At 37.9% G+C, this 20386-nt stretch overlaps 2 protein-coding genes across 10 annotated transcripts in view; one reads left to right on the top strand and one right to left on the bottom strand.

Annotated features, from left to right (window-relative positions):
* The window catches only part of LOC105928574 (synaptotagmin-2), a 106729-nt gene extending 99352 nt beyond the window's left edge, over positions 1-7377 (top strand). For all 6 annotated transcript variants that reach the window (XM_021318217.2, XM_036128765.1, XM_012865893.3 and 3 more), the window contains one exon: positions 145-7377. In XM_021318217.2, the coding sequence (XP_021173892.2) occupies positions 145-360 (216 nt within the window). In that variant the 3' untranslated portion in view covers positions 361-7377. The remainder of the gene's footprint in view (positions 1-144) is intronic.
* A 1430-nt stretch (positions 7378-8807) lies between these two features.
* LOC105928575 (protein phosphatase 1 regulatory subunit 12B) overlaps positions 8808-20386 on the bottom strand; it is a 31162-nt gene continuing 19583 nt past the window's right edge. The window contains exons 6-12 of one of the 4 annotated variants that reach the window (XM_036128748.1): positions 19175-19191; positions 18964-19093; positions 18544-18648; positions 18117-18167; positions 17722-17772; positions 16973-17042; positions 11276-11389 (exon numbers count right to left, since the gene is read on the bottom strand). In XM_036128748.1, coding sequence (XP_035984641.1) covers positions 17001-17042; positions 17722-17772; positions 18117-18167; positions 18544-18648; positions 18964-19093; positions 19175-19191 — 396 coding nt within the window. In that variant the 3' untranslated portion in view covers positions 11276-11389; positions 16973-17000. Of the gene's footprint in view, positions 11390-12558; positions 13700-13965; positions 17043-17721; positions 17773-18116; positions 18168-18543; positions 18649-18963; positions 19094-19174; positions 19192-20386 lie in introns of those variants that run through there. The other 3 variants (XM_036128746.1, XM_036128745.1, XM_036128747.1) reach the window with 3 other exon arrangements.

Below are 20386 nucleotides of genomic sequence, written 5' to 3'. Positions count from 1 at the left end.
GTACAATTGTTACAATCCTTATGAACCAATAACTTTGAATTGTCTTGTTACTAAAATGTGCTATACACATAAACTTGCCTTGTATAATCTGCATGGTATTCTTAACCTGGTTGTAATGCCATGTTGTAATCCCTGTTTCCTCAGAAAATCCAAGCTGTTATCACAGTGCTGGATTATGACAAGATCGGCAAGAACGACGCCATTGGGAAGATCTGGGTGGGAAGCAAGGCCACGGGGGCCGGGCTCAAACACTGGTCCGATATGCTGGCCAACCCCCGCCGCCCCATCGCCCAGTGGCATCCGCTGCAGCCCGAGGAAGAGGTGGATGCCTCCCTAGCAGCGCTGAACGCCAAGAAGTAAAACAAAACAAAAAACTCCCACCACCTGCCCCCCCTCCCCCCACCTTCCTACCTGTGCATTTCCCTTTGTTTCACTTAAGTCCAACATATCAATGTATATTCCAGAAGAACACCCAATCTGTTCCCTCCAGCACATTTCTGTCCCACGGGCATCATTTTAAAAGATCCATAGAAACTATTTGACATGATGGGAATTGTAGTGAAAAAATCATATTCTATTAAATCATGTCACTAAGAAAAGAAGACAAGTTGCAGGATGGACAGATACTCAGTTATGTTTGTTTTAGATCTATTTTTATATTGGAGTTGTGGTTCCATTATTAAGCTTAAAGAGTAGACTATAATAGGAGTGTTACATGGGAATCTGGTGAGTTAGAGGGATAACACATACATTCACTCATATTATACTTCTCACCCGTTTTCCCTTTAGTGACACAGTTTGCTTAGAATAGTGCTTAACAATAAAATGCTTTATACTGCCATATGATAGAGAAACAACACAAGCAGGTCCATTCCGTAGGTGTTTTGTGCACCATGTCCCACACCTGCCAGTTATCATCCTAGATGATCTTGTTAGTTGGAAGTACATTCCTAGAGTTGGGTAGCAAAGTAGGGATTAGCTCCAGTTACCCACAAACACTGCCTTTTTGGATTAGTTACCCTTCTGCCCATCGTCTCAGGAGAACTGAGAGGAAAACTCCATGCCTTTGTTTCCCTAAACGGGTTCTTTTGTTAACAGTTGCGCCGCGTGATGAGAAAAAAAAAATGTTGCATTACAACTGTTAGAGTTCTGGTGACCTTAGGCTTATGACTTATTTAGTTTAACCACAAATTAACGAGTTATGTGAAGGGTATGGCAGATAATTTGCAAAAAAATAAGTGTGCTTGTGTATTTTAAATTGTATTTAAAAAAAAAAAAAAAAGCACCATCTGTCATCCGAACTACAAAAAACGTTTGGAAATACCAGAGCGGCAACAAAAAGAGAGACTGATCCCAACCACCGCTGACATTATATTTACAAGGTGTCGATTACTGCCTACAGCCCTCGACTTCCCCCTCCCGACGCCTCCGATTCTGTATCTCACTTGTTCAGTGTTACTGCCATTAGTCATGGACTTGACACAAGGGTTTTTACTTCAAAGGAATCCCTATAACCGTCTTACAGTCATAAAGGAGACAAGCCTTCCAAGTAACAAAATAAGCAATTTTCAACTACCAGGGACGCCTTCCAGTTAGAGGTGTTGTTCTCTTGCTTTCCCTTCTTATTCTATTTTTTTTTCCTTTTACTTAATGATTTAGTTTACCGTCAAACACTTTTATTCCTTAAGCACTTTAAGTCGTAATGTTTTGTGTACATACGCTCAGAAATCAGAGCTTTAAAAATTTAGGGAGATTTGTTTCGTCGCTTTAGCCTCTGCTTACTTTGGCTTTTGCTTATATGTGTGTGTTTAACTGGTTTGGATTATAATTATTTCACTTGATTGCAAAAAGTCTGGTCTGCTAAAACATCGCACTGATCCATGTGTATTTTATGCACAGCTTACCAAACCGCTGATTATGAATTGCACTAGTGGGTATTGTTCAGTTTTGTGGTTCCTGACACTGTTCTTTGATGTGTGTTTTTCCTTTTCCTGAGTGATACAATGTGATGAAATTTGTTGTTTCTGTGGCTCACACAGAAAGGTCTTGTCTTATATATGCGAGGGAAAAGAAACACATTTGGGTTCAGTGCTGCTTCGTGGTCTCTTCACAGAATGAAACAGTGCGGTATAGAGAGCCAAAGGTAACCTTGGCTGAAGTTGTGACTAATTTTAACCCGTTCACACATTAATTGTGATAACCTCTCTCAAAAAGTGCTTTCAGTCTTTCACATGTCCACGCAGGTGGACAACTGTTTAGACCTCTCTACTCTACGCTCTCTACATTTTCCTGTCCAATTTCTCTCACTTAGCCCATTAAGAACACATATTTCTAATTAAAAAAAACAGTAAAACTATTTATCATAGCAATTAACAAAAAGGAAATGAGCATTGCGCATGATCTTATTAATAACAAAACCTAATTACAACACTCTGGAAGTGCAACAAAGGAACACAAAACCAAGTATCCCACAATGAAGCAGTTTTTATTTTTATTTTGGTAGCATCCAGATGTCAGATTTTACTTTCTTTTGTACTTCAGCTCTCTCCGGTTTACATCCTCATCTTTCTCAGCTCTATGTAAAAAGTATTCCAACAAATCCTATTCTGAGAGACATTTATAGCCCCTGTTATAAGCATCAAACTCACATGACTTGGATATTAGCTCCACTACAGTACCTTAGATCTTTGTGCCATGCTTTGCATGTCTGCCTTACAAAAAAAAAGACACTAGCTGTAACTCACACGACTACACAAATCCACAAATAGAATATTACTATTTGGTTATCAAATCAACAACTATAAGCTACAATCTAATAACAAAAACTAGTTGTTTCCTGTAGAAAAAGTAACTCCTGTTGAAACATTTTCAATACCAGTATTGGTGTAATTCCCAGTAAAGCATTATTTTGACTTCAATTGACATGATTAATTGCAGGTTTCTAAAAATGCAAAATCATTACTTAGTGATTTTTGTCTTACCTTGTTATTTGATATTTATATCTGTAAGGAATTTGTGCACCATAAAGACAAGATGACAGGTGTTAGCCAGGTACTCTGCATTGAGTTTGTTGTTGCTGTTGGCCAGTAGCTGTAACCAGAGTGGCACACTAAAAGGCATTGAAGTGGTTTATATGGAAGCGTACCATCAACAGCCCATGCACTTACAAATAAATGGCTTCTGAACAGAGGTCAACTGTAGTGGCCACTAAACATGGAGGGGTTTTCAACGATTACCTTATGAGCGGAGAATAAACACCGCTGAAAAATAACAAGTGTTGCATTGCAGCCACTTGCAGTCATGTTGTCCAAATTCACTACCATGTCAAATTCCTTTTTCAAAGTGGAGTTGATTAATGGAACAATTTAACTACTGATATCTCCTACCTATGAGAAACTGTGCTCTTCTGAGATCCGCCAAACATAAATGTTATCAACTAATACATCACATTTTCTTATACACTAAGAACTTTCTGTCAGTGTTTGTTGTCATTGAGATTCTTTGGCTCTTTATATCCGTACATTTAGATTCTGAGAGGAAGTTTTGAGGGCACACTTCAGTTTGCAACAATTTCCACACTATTAGAGCTCATCACCCCTCAATTACTAACATCTTAGTCAGTTAAAGGTCTAATAGATTTTGTGAGCATTAGGCTGTTTCACAAGAAACTACCAGTTAGCTGTGTGTAATGTTTCGCAAATGCAATTACAATGTTTTTGTGATGTTATTTTGGTGAAATGTATCTCTTTTTTCTTTCTTTTGCAAGTCTTTTTTATACCAATCGAGACCAAATTTCTGTTTGTCATCTTGCACAATTCTTTCTTTTTGAAGCAACACTAAAGAAAAAGGCAACATGGAAGCAATCAAGCAACTCATTGATGTGTAGTTTTTGCCTATATACATAGTTCATACACGTTGATACTGCATGTTTATAAGAACTACTGTACATAAGAGCATGTTTTAGAGACGAAGCAAAAATATCTTGTGTACGTTAAATGGGTGTCATTTGCCATTTTAATAACACAGCAAACTGAAAAAAAAGATGCACTGTATATTTTCTAAATAGAACAAAGTGTGTATTTATTTTCCATGAGGGTCATTGGAGAGAATGTCATGCAAATATTAGAGTACTATTACAAATAGGAATCTTTCCACGCCTGAAAACTCTTAAGCAAGTGTGTCGTCCAGTGCTGTGTGTGAGTTCATGTAGGAAGAAAAATGTAGCCGCATGCTTGCTATGTAATTTCCTGTGCTCAGAGGTTTCTGTTTGGCAACACTTTTTCGCCATTCGTTTAGTTATTTTACCTTTGAAAAAAATGAGTGTTTGATTATGAAATTTTACTACCGTTTCTATTTTTGATTGACGAAAATGGTATATTTATGTTTAGTTTGAAACAGGGGGTCTCCAAGTCTGCAGGAGGATTTTTTTCTTTTTTCTTTCAGATTTTCTTTCTTTCTTTTTTTCCTTTCTTTTTTTTAGTGAGGCAGATTTAATTAAAAAAACAAAACAAAAAAACTAAGTAACAAACTGATTATAGGACTTATTTATGCCAAAACTAACCAAGACTGAAGTCTTATGGACCATATCCTACTTTAGGCTCCATTTCCAGGGCCAAGCTGTGAATAAGCCCTTTCGCCGAGCACAAATGACTTGGAGTCCTCTCTTTTTTTTTCCTTTGTTATTGTAACTATAAGTTTTTGTCAGAAGATTACTTTTCTCTTTCTGTTTGACTGACCTGATACACGTTACAGATTGTGTCTCTTTTACTCTGTTACTATACAACAGGTGTACTTGTAAACAAAATAAATTAATAAGATAAAAACTAAAAGCCATAAAACTCAAGCACTAACTCTTTAGAGCTCAGCTGAACAGCTCGAGTTTATTTATAAGGGAAGAAAAATCTGACGTCTTCATTTTTCCATAAATAATGTTCCTTCTTACATTCCTTTTCTGAAGTCTTTGTTCATCAAGAGGGGGGGGGGGGAAACCATTCTTCTGTATGTGTGAGTGTGGAGAACAGCTGCAAGTTCAGGAGAGCGAGTGTTTTTTTTTTATACTTTCGGAGTGGCTGATGTCATACTTTCTTTGCTGATTTTACAGGAATGTGTTTAGCAATATTTTATTAGCATAAATGAACAGATGATTCAAGATATTATTACATTAGGTTCTCTTTGAGGGCTGAGTGCAATTTGTGAACGAAACTGGGTCATGGTTCTTTTCTCCCAGTTTGGAAGAATGTACTCATACAATCAAGAATTAATGATAAAAAAAACACTTTACATTTCTTTAGATGCTTGTTGCAGCAGCTTTTGTTCTTATTTTTAACAACTGCTCAGCAAGAATGAATAAATTCAAAAAAAGAAACTTGAACCTGTGCAACCTAAGATTTAAGGCTGAATCCCTCCCATAGAACTATGCAGATGTTGATTATGTTTTACAGACTTGTGTCTGCAAAATTCAAGCTTGCTTTCTTGCCCTGAGTTATATGCGACCACCTCCACCTCCAACGTTATTGTTGCATTCTGTTATAGTTGATTCACGGTAATGCTTATATTTCTCTAGTGTACATTTAGAAAACTAAAAGAAAACATGCATTTTTCAAAGGTTTTACAGCTCAATAAGATGTATGTCGTCACAAAAGTGGCTCCTGTAATTGAAAATGTTGCGGACCCCTGTCCTAGACAAATGTTTAGCGCCGAACAGCAACAAACTACCCAACATCCATTGCTGCTAAAACAGGTTAGCATTACATTACAATGCAATATTTTAGTAAAGCTGGAACGTTTTACCCAGAATGTGTGAAAAGGTGGTTTAAGCTCTCCTTTAACTCTTGTCAAGAAAGCAAACAAGCTCACATTTTCAAAAGAGTTGAAGTATCTGTTTAAGTTTGCTCTATGTTGCAGAGTTCTCCTAAATTAAACTGCCAAATATGTTATGAAGACAGTCTTCAATGTGTTGCATTGAGCTCCACATTGTCTGAACGCAATACAGTAATCACTGTCCCATCGATGCCACTGACTGTGACCAAATAATGCACTGAGAGCAGGTTACATACGAGGTTTCAGTGTATTTTAGAAATACTGCCACCACCTGATAACAGCTGCCAGCATTCATCTCCACAGTTTGTCTGCAAAGCCAAGATAACAGGGAAATAATACAAGAAAGCACCAAAAAAATAAAATAAAAAATGTGATCACAGGCTAACTATTTAGGAGAGTTTTTTGTTTCCTTTTAAATTTTGGGTCACCACAAGTCATAAGATCATCAGACAATACGGGGGACTGAGAATGGTGAGCTGTGGTTGTGTATGTGTAAAAAATTTATAAAATATCTAAGGCGTTGCTTAAAATCACAGTGTTGAATTATACAGCTTTCATTAAAAGTCTGCGTGCGTTTTGCTGTTTTGTTTTGTTTCTTATGTATCAGTGACACAGTAAAAAATAGCAGCTTTATGTTTTATAAATGGTAAGTGATCTGTTTCCCTGATTACTGTGTACATGTACATGAACTTATGCACAAATACATCTGAAGCTGCCCCGCTTCAGCTGTGCAGACAGTTTTAGAGCACTGCTCACACATGTGTGATTTGTTTTTGTCTTGTTATGCTTTTGAACAAACGCTGGGATTTAAAAAGGGAAACCGTGCAAAGTTCAGTCCATTTGACAGGCACATGCGGGTTCTCTGTATTTCTTCTATGTCTTTCTCTGCCTAAGTCTACTCACTTCTGTTGTTTTTTCTTTATTCTGTGTATCTGTAATGTAGACTGCCGAGCTGTGTTTGAAACAACACACACGTGTCTCCATGATGTCTTCTCGTTTGCTTTCCGTTTTTGTCCTTGTCCGGTTTCTGTGTAACTGATTCTGTCACTGTCATCAAGCTGAATAGGAACCTGAATCTCTCTTTGCAGCACACAAAGAATGACGGCCTTCATGTTTACAACATGGACATACTGTATACTGCCAAACATGCAGGGCCGTACCAAACTCCCCTCTTGAGCACTCAGTTCTCCGCTTTTCATCCATGATGCAGCTGTATTCTCGAGACTCCTTTTGTTTTCCCAGCTTCATCTTCCTCTCTTCATCCTCTTTTAAAGCATCGGAGGACAGTCAGGTTACGTCCCCTAGCTGTGTTTCTTCGTGTCTAGTGTTGTGCTGCGCGTGTTCATGTCAGTACTTGTGCCTACTGTGGATCGCATGCTTTAGCCTTTGACTGGACACAAACGTTGCTCACAAACTCCTCTTGACCCTTATGTGGACGTACGTTGGGAATCCTTCTGAAGTTATCAAGGGAACCAAATAACTTATTACAAAATTTATCATATGTGTTGCCGGTTCTGTAAAAACAAATAGGAAATAAAGGCCTTTTAATAACCATGATTTGTTTGTGTTTACTATTCAGTACTGTTTTTTTAAACCTTACAAAGCCACTTGGTCATTTCGGTGGCAAAAACAAACATGAATAATAATACTATACTGCACAATCTTTTAATGATCAATGGTGTATTCATAAAACACATCAGAGACAGCTGAAGAAAAGAGATGAAAGCATTGCATCACCTGTCTGAGCAGTTAAGACGATACTTTAAACAAAACAATGGTTAAAGCAACCTTTTCGACATCAGGACACCGTCCTAGTGTTCTTGTGTTTATTTAATGTACATGTTTGCAAACCTGTCATGTGAATTTAATAAATACCACAATGAGCATGAGCTCCTAAAATATTAATTTTTTTATTGCCTAAAACTGGTCAGCGTCTGGAAGCTGCAGCTTCTTCACCTCCTTGAAGTTTTTTGACTGTAGATGTTTGTTATGGTCTTTGATCCGTTTCAGTATTATATCTGTCTTTTGACTGCATATTGAGATACATACAGATAACACCCACTGCCCCATCCAAAAAAAAGTAAAAAAAAAAATTTGGAAAAAATTTCTTTGAGAGGACATTTTGATCTTAATTTGTAATTGTGTTTCAATTTTTCAAATTTCAGTGTATCTATATAGCACAACTTCACAACAGATGTCATCTCAAGGCACTTTTTAAAGTCAATTCTTTCAAATCATGCGGTGTTATGTGGCAGAACGAACAGATTTTATCCCGATTTGGAAAGACTCAAGAGCTCATGATGGTAGAATTTCTCCAAATGATCTGAAAAAGGATTTGTCAGCAAAAATAACTTTTGCCTAGTCTTCAACTGTCCATTCTTATTAGTCTTGCATAATTTCTGACAATTATTTTCTTCTGCAGAAGTGGCTTCTCTACTTTCCGCTATTGTCAAGAGCCAGTTTTCCAAATATCTCCACTTTACTAAAAGTGCTGAGTGCTTCACTCGAATGATGCTTTAACTTTTACTGAGCAAGCTCTGCACCATATTTTTGCTCTTGCAGCCCTGGTTTTTATATATATATATAAATGTTTTTGTGATGAATGCACAGGCGTTAAGGTTTTCAGCGTAGAAGCACTTTGTCAGACATTAGACTATATCATTAGTTGCCACAATGCCGATTTCTTTTTGTTCATTGCAGTGATTGTATATTATACTGCAATATGCTATTCCTTTATTAAAATTGTATTTTAGATCATTTTAACCATACTTTCAACAGATAATTTACATTTATAGACATTAGAATAGCATAGCTGCATAGTCGATATAGATACTACCACTGCTGTACATTGGCACAGCATTGAACATGCCAAACTGCTGCCGTGAAAAGAAAAAAATTCAACATATTTCAAGTAATACATAGACATACATGTGTTACAAAAACAGTCAGTCAATATGGCCTCCAAAATAATTACACCAGAAACCAAAGAGCTTTGCAAAAGTTTTATTTCTTGTGAGGGTCAGTTATATAGCAATCCAATATATCCTCTGAGTCTAAATGTTGTGAGTTTGTCTAGTAAACTTGAAACCCCTACTTTAAACACTCTGGTAATTGACAGTATAAAGAAAATGTGATTATTATTCCCTAAAATGTAAAGAATTGTGACAAATTGGGATTTTGCTTCAGCTTAAAAAAGCGTGAAACACTGGTATTGGCAATTCTGAAGTGTTTTATCAGGCAAAGAGTACGTTTTTGGTTTTAGAATTAGAATTATTCCACACAGGGACAGCCATCAGATCAAACCAACAAAAAAGTGCTCCTCTGAAGCAAAAATGTGAACAATGTGTAAAAATGACATTGTTTCTTTTATTATAAATAAATAAATATAAATCTGGCTCTTTTCTTTATTTACAAAAAATCTTTCCTCAGTCTGTAGTACTTTCAATATGAGATATGGGATTGAATAAAACCCAGTTGATTTAGGGGTGTTTGTAGCAATAAAGCAAAATCAACTGGTTGCATGTGTCCTTTACTCTGTCCTTCTGGCATGAACAAATTATTTTGTATGATGTATTTCATCCTGAAGATATAAATTCCATATTTACAAGGCACTGAGATGTGCTTCAGCTGAGTGACGCGTCTGGGAAGTTGTCAATCAACCCAAACCTGACCAAGAAGAGTTGTCCTTGAAGGTTTCAGTCGTATTTATGAGAACATATGTTGCATTGTGAACATGACATGGGAGGAAATTTTTCATAATGTATTCCACAGACCAAAGGTCCGTTCTGGTAAAATACCCAAGTCTCATGGGCAAATAGAGTCTTATTAAAACCATGTGCTACAAAATGTACCGACAAACGTGAAGCATGAGTGTCATATGATATATTAGCAGGTAAGGTATGGTCATGCAATCCCCAATTTGCAAAAACTGGACCTTGAAAAATGCAGTGTCTTTCAAAAACTGTATACAGCAGTTAGCTTTTTAACATTTTGTCACATGACAACCACAAACTTCAATGTATTTTATTGGGATTTTATATGGAGTATGACACAAAGAAGCTCATAATGTTGAAGTGCATTTGAATTGTATTTTTTCAAATAAAATCAGAAAATACTGTTGAACTATGTGCTTCTTTCAGTTTCATACCTTAAAAAATTGTGTAACAAACTGCTTTCAGAAGTTGCATAATTATTACTAACAGCAATGCTATGCATAATGTAAAGTCAATATAAATTCTATAGATCTGTGAAGGTTTATTAGGCATGGCAAAGCAAGGCAAATTAATTTATAAAGCACAATATAATTCTTGTTACTAAACATTAGAACTAGAGAACATTACTGAATAAACAGCATTGTTTTTTGTTTAAAGCAGGGTTAGGTTATAAAAAAGCAGCCTTCCAAACTTTAAAAAAAACTCAGGAATTATCCAGAAATGAAAAGGGAATGGGATGCTTGTGTCCTGGAGAAGGTGCAAAGTTCTAGGCTTGAATCTCACAGACTGATGCTCTGGATCCCTGAGCAAGACGCTCAGCCCCAGAATGCTCCCCGGGCTCCCAGGGGCAGTCCACTGCTCCCTTAGGGATGGGTTAAGTGTAGAGGATGAATTTCATTGGAATGTATGTTGCAATGACAATAAAGATAATTATAATCCTAGATGTTCGGGTGAAAAAAAACTTTGTATTTAGAGGGACACTAAAGCAGCACATACCTAAAACACACCAACCCTAATGTGAAACAGAGTGGTGGCAGCATCATGCTGTGGGGATCCGTTTATACAACATCAACAAGGAAGCGAGTTGATAGTAAGATGTAAGAAAGAAAACTCTGGGCTATTCTGAAAAACAAACTGTTCGCACCTTCAAAAGACTTCCAGCAGAAAACTAAACATATTGCAAAAGCTACAATAGAATGATTTAGATCAAAGCATTTAGTTATTTGCCATTATGTTAGAATGGCCCAATCAAAGTCCCGACCTAAAATCCGTTAAATGACAAGAAAATTGATCATAAACAATGTCTGTCCAATTTGTCTGATCTCAAGCTATTTGTTAGAGAAGAACAGGCCTGGATTATACTCTTTAGATATGTAAAGTTGATGGAGACATACTTGAAAGACCTGCAGTTGTAATTTAAAGAAAAGCTGACTCCTCTTGTTTCAGTTGATAACGTCCCGCCCAAAAAAACATCAAACTCTGTGGTTGTAATGGGATAAAAAGGTGAGAAAGGTTCAAAGGTATTTATACTTTTTCAAAGACACTGCAGTCCAAATGGTACACCTGGTCCCTTGTTGGTGGATGTGAAAAATACTCTATAATTAAAAGGTGAGAAAACTGGAGTGACTCTGCACAAGAGATCTATTTCTATAACAACTTCAAAGGTGGCCCATGAATAACTCATAGAGGAGGTAAAACATGGAACCTTGTGAATAATTAAACTGCAAGATCAAGGTTGGAGCACCAGAACAAAAGCTTGAGACATCTTTTCACTTGGACAGCTTGCTGATGACTCGAATGAGAGCTCCATTCTCATCCTTCAGCCTCTGGTTGTCTGACTTGAGTTCTGTTAAGACCTGCAGAAAGGAAAATAAGTAAAAAATAAGTAAAATTAGAAAAACAAGTCCCGTTTATCTTGTGCCTATTTGAAAGGTAATTTTAGTAGCTGCTGGAGAAGTTAAAGCATTAAGTGTTGCAAGGACCAGTTCACCACTGTTTCCACTGCAATGAAAAAATGTTCGAACTGCATTAACAGGTGGGCCAAACGTTTCACTAAGGTTTGAGGCGAGGTAATGAGGGCATGCTTTACAGGAATTGATCATGCAGTGAGAAGTGACACGACAGTATGCTCTGAAGTAAGAAGGGTAATGGGCAATGAGGTACTGGTGAGCAAGTTTCCAAATCTGAGTTCTGTGAGGAACTGTGGCTAAAAACATCTACCATCCTTTAAAATATGTTCCCCCTTTCAGGAGACCAACAACAAACCTTTGCTCATGCTACATGACTCACATCTGCAAACAGTGCGTTGGCTGAACCTGTCGGTCTGTTTTCTGTCGTCATACTTTGGCGCATTCAACAGAATCTGAACAACCTAACTTAGTAATGCTTGAATGCAAATGCTAAAATGGAATTTTGTTATAGTGCAAGAAATAAATTAAATCAATCCACCAAACAAACTTGTGCAGTGCCTTGGAGTATTTACCTCCTTACAGATTTATTCTGTCTTTGCTTTTTTTTGTCACTCTTAAATATTTTAGAGCATCCAACACGTTTTAATAGCAGGCAAAGAAAACCTAGGCGAATATAACATACATATGATCATTTTGTTTCAACTAAGCCGTTTGTGATAAAGTAATTGCCCCCTAAACCTAATAACTCTGCAGTGATGACTGCTATCAAGCAGTTGTGATACTGGCTAATGAGTGTTTTACATTGCTGTGGAGAAATTTTGGCCCCATAGTACATTGCAGGTCGAGGACAAGGACATATTTTTGTCATCTTACAACTTCAGCCAACAATTGTGAGTGTGGCATGTTCTCTATAAAAACTGTCAAACTGCTGTCACATTTGCATTAGACAGTTATTTACATTAAAGCAATTAGTTAATTTAATGAAATACTCTAATACATGTTGAACATACTTGGCCAAAGCAACTATCTGATAGAAAGTTGAGACAGCTTTCATTTAAATCTCTAACATATTTTATGCTTTTACACCACTTTACTTTTGAAGAAGTTTTTTTTTTTAGCAGGATACATATAACATATACATATAACATACTCCATTTTGCATAAGTCATAGGTCCCAAACTGATGTCTGTCTCATCAAACTTTCCTAGACGGGTTTCTTTTCTTTTTCTTTTTTTTTTTTTTTTTTGGAGGGGTTTCTATTGCATGAGGTTTATAATCGAAAGATATAGAAAATCATTGTGAAGAAGCAAACTATCTACAGCATTAAAATGAGGACATCTTGGCATTTTATTTGTTAGATGAAGGTTTTCTCAAATGTCACTGTCCAGAATCTAGTTCAATAGTATATATTTTTTTAAGCGAATCTAAATAATGTGTAAAAAAAGTATCAGAACCACTCTATAGCTCATTTTATACATATTAAGTTTATCTTTGCTGAATGGTGCTCAGATGGGTTACTCCTTCCTGTCACATAAGCTGAGGAGAAGATTACTGCTTAAGTCTATCAGTGTTTAAAGGCTGTCATTATCATTCTCAATCCAATAACCCACTGATGACTTGATGACAGTGAATGCGCATGTGATATGACAATTCTTTACAAATGGCAGTTTTTCAACCTAAGTGGTAATTTAAACCAAGGTCTGTATGACATCCAATCATACAGAACCTATAAAGTATTGTTGTAAAAATCAAGGTAGTCTCTGAAACCCTGCAGTATTTGTATTTTATTGTTGGCACACAACAGATCTTAATCCAGATTTCAACCAAAAGCCAATTTCTAATTAGTAATTTTTAAATAGTACGAGTGTGAATATACTTGAGTTAATAACACATTTTCAGGCAGCAAAAAGTTGGCCTTTTAATGCCATGAAGAAGCATGGGTGAAAAAGGGAGCATGCAAAGAAGTGAGCATGCAAAGGGGACGGGACCTGCCTTAGGGGAGGACAGCAGAGGAGGAGGGGTGGAAGCTGTGAGAGCTCCAGAAAGGAAAGAGAAGTGTAAAAGTTAAACGGCAGGGGAAGGGGACAGCAGGGAGGAAATTGGGTCAGAAGATCCCAAGGATCAAAGGTCCTCTGTCTCAGGCATGGAGGCAGTCTCAGAGAGGCGTGTGAGGACGCGCAGCATGGCTCTGTTTTCGGCCAGGAGACACTCGTTCACTCTTCGCAGAGCCTGGACCTGGGCCAGGGCTGGGAAAGCCTGCATACATGAGGAGAGAGATATAGAGAGGAGCAGGCAGAAAAAAAAAGCAGGCGGGAGCAGGCTGTTTGCAGAGAGAAACCCGGACAGTGACAGAGTCCGTGTCCACTCATACAAGCATGCATACACAGAGGAAATGAGAAAGCCACAGCTGCGGGACTTATTTGAAAAGCTCACAGAAACAAATATTTACGCAACAGGGATCATTTGAAGGAAATATATCAAAGCTAAAACATGCAAGAAAAATAAGGAGTCCAGGCCGTATGTGACATGTATTATTTACAAATTGGAGATATTCGCAAAATACACACACTCTTTAGGACTTTATACAAGGGCTCAGTGAATAAAACTAACCAGCAGCGTAATAAACTACCCCCTTTATTCTTGGCCTGACTTCTTGAGGTTAACCTCAATGTGGTTTAAACAAAAACTCTAAGGTTTGACACTACATCTGTGGGAAAACCTCTCAGATCAGACAGATGGAGTCAACGGAAAACCGAACCGCTCACTCTGACAAACTGATATCGATTGGTCCTTTCATAATATGATCCTCAGACAAGTTGCCTAAAACGCCATATAGGCCACTCAGAAACAGGTTGTGAATATGGAAAGAAAATGTTGTTTAGATTAAAGCTCCATTTATTTGTAATAACGCTGAACAGACTCATGTAAGTGATTTGAAACAATCTTGTTAAAGAGCTTAACAGCTCAAGCCTATAACGTTCTCCTGGCATTAGAACAAAACATTTCAGCTTTTTTGGCCAGCTTTCCAAGCCCTTGGCAACAGTGGAGAAAAGGCCAGTGTGAGGTAAGAATTTGTAATGACCACTATCCCTTATTCCTTCTTTTAGAATTCACACCCTTGATACTGAGTAAGCAAGAACAATCCTTTCATGTCCTGTAGATTCTTTTCATTATGTTGAGAAAAAAAAAAAAAAACTTTTCTGTGAGAAGTTAAAGACAGAGCAAATCTGTTTTAAAAAGTAGGAATGATGAGAGTTACATACTGTATATGAAATAGCTGAAACTAATGCCTGTCAAATACAGAAGCAATTATTTGTAGAGCCAAGGATGATGTGTCTGCTAGAAAGTGTAATCCTAAACTAAAAGAAAAAGAAGAAAATCATACAGAAGATGAAACTTTGCCGGTGATCCTGGAAAGAAAGAGCAACAGCCTCAGGAATTTAGACATTGGTGGAGAAACTAATGCTAATGATTGTTGTTTAATACATATTTTAAACTGCACACATATGTTAACATCAATAATATCAAGATTAAAGCAGCTAATTCATTTGCCTATACGGAAGCAAAAACACATTTCCGTACACGTGCATCTCAGTAATTTGGAATAGAAGCTGTTTGAGTAATTAATTTTTAAAAAGTGAGACATATACATACACTTATTCCACACACAGTGATGTATTTTAAGTATATATTTTAGTTTGTTTCTATGATTGTGGCTCAAAGCTCATGAAAATCAAAAACATAGTTTCTTATAAGATAAATGAGAATATTATATATTTTTTGTTGTTGTTAAGTCCTTCTTTCTTCTCATGGCTGGGCCAACCATACAAGAGAAATGTTCTCTTATGGCCAAACTATCATAAGGAAGACAGCTGACTTGACAGTCGACCAAGCAGACTGTCCAAAAGAAGGCTCATCTACAAATGTTCATTGCTAAAGAAGGAGACTTTTCGATGGAGCTCCTTATCTAAGCATATTTTTTTCAAGTTAAGTAAAAGGACAAAAAGACTGTGGTTGAAGAAGGTACACAAGCAATGGGGATATCTTCAGTTTTGGCCTACAGCTGTCACATTCCTTGAGTTAAATCACTCTTGAACCAGATAATTCCTAAAAGGACCAGACTGTTGCTTAGTGATTCAAATTGGGTCTTTTTCAGATGAAAGTAAATCTTAGATTTTATTTGGAAATCATAGTCCCTGAGTCTGAGGGAAGAGTGGAAAGGCACAGAATCAAGGTTGCTTGATGTTCAGTGTAAAGTTTCAGCAACTGCATGGGTAACCATGTCATCTGCTGGAGCAGGTCTACTGTGTTCTATCAAGTCCAAAGTCAGCACAGGGACTACCCCCTAACTGCACCGCCAGAAGTACCAACACCTGGTTAATTGACCAATGTTTAACTTGATTGGAAAGCAAACTTCCCTGACCTAAATTCTCTACAGATTCTAAGAGAGAAATGAGAGCCAGCAATGCAGATGAGTTAAAACACGCATCTGTGTACCAGCACAGGCTGAACGCCTCCTAGCTGCAGTTCGTGGCCAAGATGGAAATGCATCCAATGCAACCATGTAATATAATGTCATTGCTCAACCAAAATCATTCTGTCTGGACTGTCTGAGAGTGTTAATTTCTGTACACAAGTGTTTTGCTTCCTTTAAAGTTGATCAATATGTGGATGCAGTAATTCATCCAAAAAGAGCCCCGATGAATGACTGAGTGTATATACCAGGGGTCAACAACATGGTGCACACGGGCACCAAGTAGCCCCCGAGGACCACATGTGGTTCTAAAAAAAGCACACCCCACCAGTGAGCTACATCTAAAACCTTATTTCATACCGCTACTCTTCTTGTTTAAACACACTTGCATTTATGTAGATTTAAAATGACAATATCCATAATAAAGCATGAAAAATTTATTCATTTTTTACATAAAGTTAAGATGAATTCTGACTCCTCTAGCTCAAAGGTCAGTACCGGTGGCCTTTCGTGTGACACAACACCAATGTAGTAGCTCTCAGTTTCAAACAGGTTGGTGACCCCTGGTACATACTGTGCCTATTACATGCATACTTTTTAGTGGGCCAAAATTTCATACTAAAACCCCATTTTTAAATTATTATTTAGTTTTAAGGAATTACGACTTTTGATTAGCTATGCGCCATAATCATGAAAATAATTGCTAAAAAAAATATCACTCTGACTTGCGGTGTTACACCTCTATAAACAGATTGGAGTTGTTACTTTTAAGGTCATTTCTACGCTGCAAATTATAGCTAAGCAGTTTCGCTTTGTGTCTGAGATCTTACAGCTTGCTCAGTGTGAACAAATAGGTGTGACAGAGGTGCAAACTACTGTGGTCCCTTGAAGTGTTTCACAGCAAAAGTTGTGACTCAAACCGTGAAGTACTGGTACAGTAAACAGGATAACACGTCCAAGTGTGTGTGCATGCCCCAGCCTTTGGCAAACCAGAACATGTGAAGTGATGGGGGGGGGGGGTTTAATCACTCATCAGCATCAGGGCGAGCACTCACCATCCCCCCTCCCTGAGAAAGCCCCCTCTCAGGGCTGGTACCCACAGCGGAAGCGCAGTGTGGGGGCCTGCTGAGGGGAACCATGATAACACTGGGGTCAAACATTAATTGCTTGCATTTCACACTGCTGTTTGCTACAATAGGCCTGCCTTTCTATCCTCAAATGTATTTATTTTTTCCACACATCTATGGAATCAGTTTAAATTCTTGCACCTTCATAAATCAAATTGAATTTTGAATTACATGTAATGTGTATTGGTTTTTAAATGCAAATCCTATGTCTATGTCCAGTTGAAAGTGGTGCCTGTGTTTCTGTGTCAAGCAGAATACATTTTGGAATGTCTCACAAGAGAAGGCCTTTTTCTGTTGGATGGGTTTTGGTATTCAGATGGAACTAGGTCACAATGTTCACCCCGACAGTGGGAGAATTGGAACAAGGGAGCTGCAACACAAGGCAGGAAGTGGCCCAGCACAACAGCGCGGCTAATGAGTCTGGAGTGTTAACCTTCTCCTCCCCTTGACTCCAAACCCACCTGTCTGAGCACAGAGAGGGCGCCGCTCTGGGAAAACACTTTCTAGGCAGTCTTTAGCAGGAGTGGGAGCAGTGTTGCTATAGCTGTGTACTGTTATTTACAGTTTTGGGAGAAAACATCAATGACACAAATGAAGCACAGCGTGTCTCTGAGCCAAAACGATTAGAATCTATTCCCAGGTTTGGGTGCACAGCATTTACTGTTGCAAGGACTGACCTTTATTTCGTCCTCCATATCTGTGACTCTTTTCTCCAGAGCTTTCTTTTCCTATTTTTGAAAACAAATAAAACAGACTGGAGTATTACAGGAGGACACAACCACAGAGATATCAGGATGGTCAGTCATTTAGCTATAGAGCAAAATCAAATGAATGCAATTTAACCGACTCAATTTATATAGTGCCTTTCTAGTCACACTCACCACGCAAACAGCATTCAATCACAACAAAAACAAAACACTCACTAACATGCACACATTCTTACACCAATACAGTGATTGGTAGGGAACTGGGGGTACATTGATATTTAACAGGAGGAAGAAGAATCAAACCCACAACCTAGAAGACCACTCACTGAGTCACAGTCACCCCAAACAGTTACAGAGAAATTTACCCTTTTCTCTGTTTCGAGAACTGTAGATCGCTCTGACATTCTGTCCTGCCTCTGAAAATTAAAAAACGCATGTGTTAAGAGTTAAAAACCGCTGAACAATGGTGTCTTAATCAATGAAATTAGGAAAAAGTTCTATCCATTCATTGTCTATGCCAGCTTCTCCTTGGAGAGTAGCAGGTGGGGGCTGGAGCACATTTCAAGCGGTCATTGGGCCTGACCAAACTGACCTAACAGTCATGTTTTTGACACGCTAACATCATGCAAAAGGACTCCAGGCAGGGTTTTGAACCCAGGACCTTCTTGCTGCAAGACAAATGGCTAAGAATGTTTTCTTTTTTAGTATTATTAGGAAGAAATCTTCTTTTTTCCAGTTTCTCCTGACATGTCTTCTTAGATATTTAAAAAAAAGTAAAAGAAATGGTGGCACCTGAGCAACTTTCTCCAGCTGGGAACGAATCTTGACTAACTCTTGCTTGCTGTCCTGCAGTCTGGACTTCAGCTTTTCGTTCTCTTGCAAAGCTTCTGTATACATCTAAAATGTAAAAGGAAACAGATAAAGTGAGATCACTAAATTCAGCTGAATAGACAAAAAACATTGGAATCAAGATCACAAGAATCTCAAAAAAATTATCAACCAGTTTACAAAGAAATAAAATGTTTAATAAAACCTCTTTTTTTACTTTTTAACTAACACATTGCTAAATGTTCCACCTTAGGTCCAATTGGATTTATTGCTCTAGAAAATTAGGTCAATGATGAAATGTGGCAGTCCCACTGTGTTCAAAATTGCAGCTTTAAATCAGTCAGAGGGAACGAGTGTGTTTATAACTGAGGAATGGGTTACTACCTTTTTATAGTCTTTGGCAGTGGAGTCTTGCTCCTGTTTATTTAGAGCTGCCAGCCTCGTCTCTCTCCTTGTGTAAGAGCTGGTGCGGCCCAGAGGTTTGTCTGTGGTGCTTTCACCAGTGGAGTCATATCTGAAGTCAACATAGCACACTCTCAGTGCACAATGCAGCTGTATATTTTCAAAAGAACCAAAAAAAAGTTTATGCCCTTACCTCGACAGTCTTTCATGCTGGAAAAGAAACAAAAAATTAGACATGTCAGTTTGATTAGTCACGATGTCAGCATGCGAAAAACACAGTGTAAACACTTCTGAAGTGGATCCAGATTTGTTTGTTTGATAGGACTAAACAACGGCTCGGCAGAGAAATGCTTTCCATTTGAGAGAAAAGGAGGACAATAAGAAAGTTTGGGAGCTGAATTAGCGCTGCATGCTGATAGGCCTGCGGTCCCAGGGGGAGGAAGCGTGTGCAGAAGGGAGATATAATTCAACAGTTCTATAAAAGTTTCACACATGTCATACCCGCCTGAGCCTGGCTGAGCTTTCCGATTTAGGCAACTGCTGCCTCTCAAATGCCTGTGGCACACAGATGACATTGTGACATCAGGGGGGAAGTATGAGGGGCCGCCATCTGACCCCAAACAACTGGCTGATATCAAACTGTCCTGCAAGGTTTGGGCTGCCAAGAGCCCTGTTGTGACCACATTCTGTTTAAGCAGAGGGCAAATCTATGTAGTGTGGTGGACATCTAAATATATATATATATATATATATATATATACCTATATAATTATATCTATGAACTATTACATCTTTATTTTCCAAAAGAAATTTATCTCAATAGCTCAAGGTCTGTCAGATTGGAATGTCTGTGAACAGCAAATTTTAGGTCTTGCCACAGATTGTTATTTGAATTTAGACCAGGCCCTTCTAACACAGGAATCTGCTTTAATCTACCACCAAGCCATCAGAGTTTAGGTGTAGTCTGACCATCATTACAGTCCTTGCTGAACAAAACCATTCTCACAGCATGATGCTGCCAACACAGTTGATGTTGAGAGATAAGTTTCTTCCACCTTCATTTACCATACAGTATAGGCCAAAAATTTCAATTTTGATCTCATCTGACCAGAGCATCTTCCACATAAGATTTATTTCCAGTATTGGACTTGTAAAAATGAGCTTTAATGCATTTACTTTACTTTGGCTTTCTATTTCTATTAAGGCCATTTTTGTTAAATGCAAAACTAAAAGTTGTTATGTCACCAGATCTTTCTCCAAAGTCTCACTTGTTTTGTTTCATTCTGACTAATGCTCTACTATCCCAGCCTGTCAGTTTAGGCAGATATATCGTAGGTTCACAGTTGTGCCATATGTTTTCCACTTTCAGACGATGCATTGAACAGTGTTCTGTGAAATGACACAT

The sequence above is a fragment of the Fundulus heteroclitus genome, unplaced genomic scaffold (genome assembly GCF_011125445.2).
Source record: "Fundulus heteroclitus isolate FHET01 unplaced genomic scaffold, MU-UCD_Fhet_4.1 scaffold_115, whole genome shotgun sequence".
In the NCBI taxonomy this organism is placed as follows: domain Eukaryota; kingdom Metazoa; phylum Chordata; class Actinopteri; order Cyprinodontiformes; family Fundulidae; genus Fundulus; species Fundulus heteroclitus.
The sequence above is the reverse complement of the archived record's forward strand: the minus strand, read 5'-3'. Positions and strand labels throughout refer to the sequence as shown.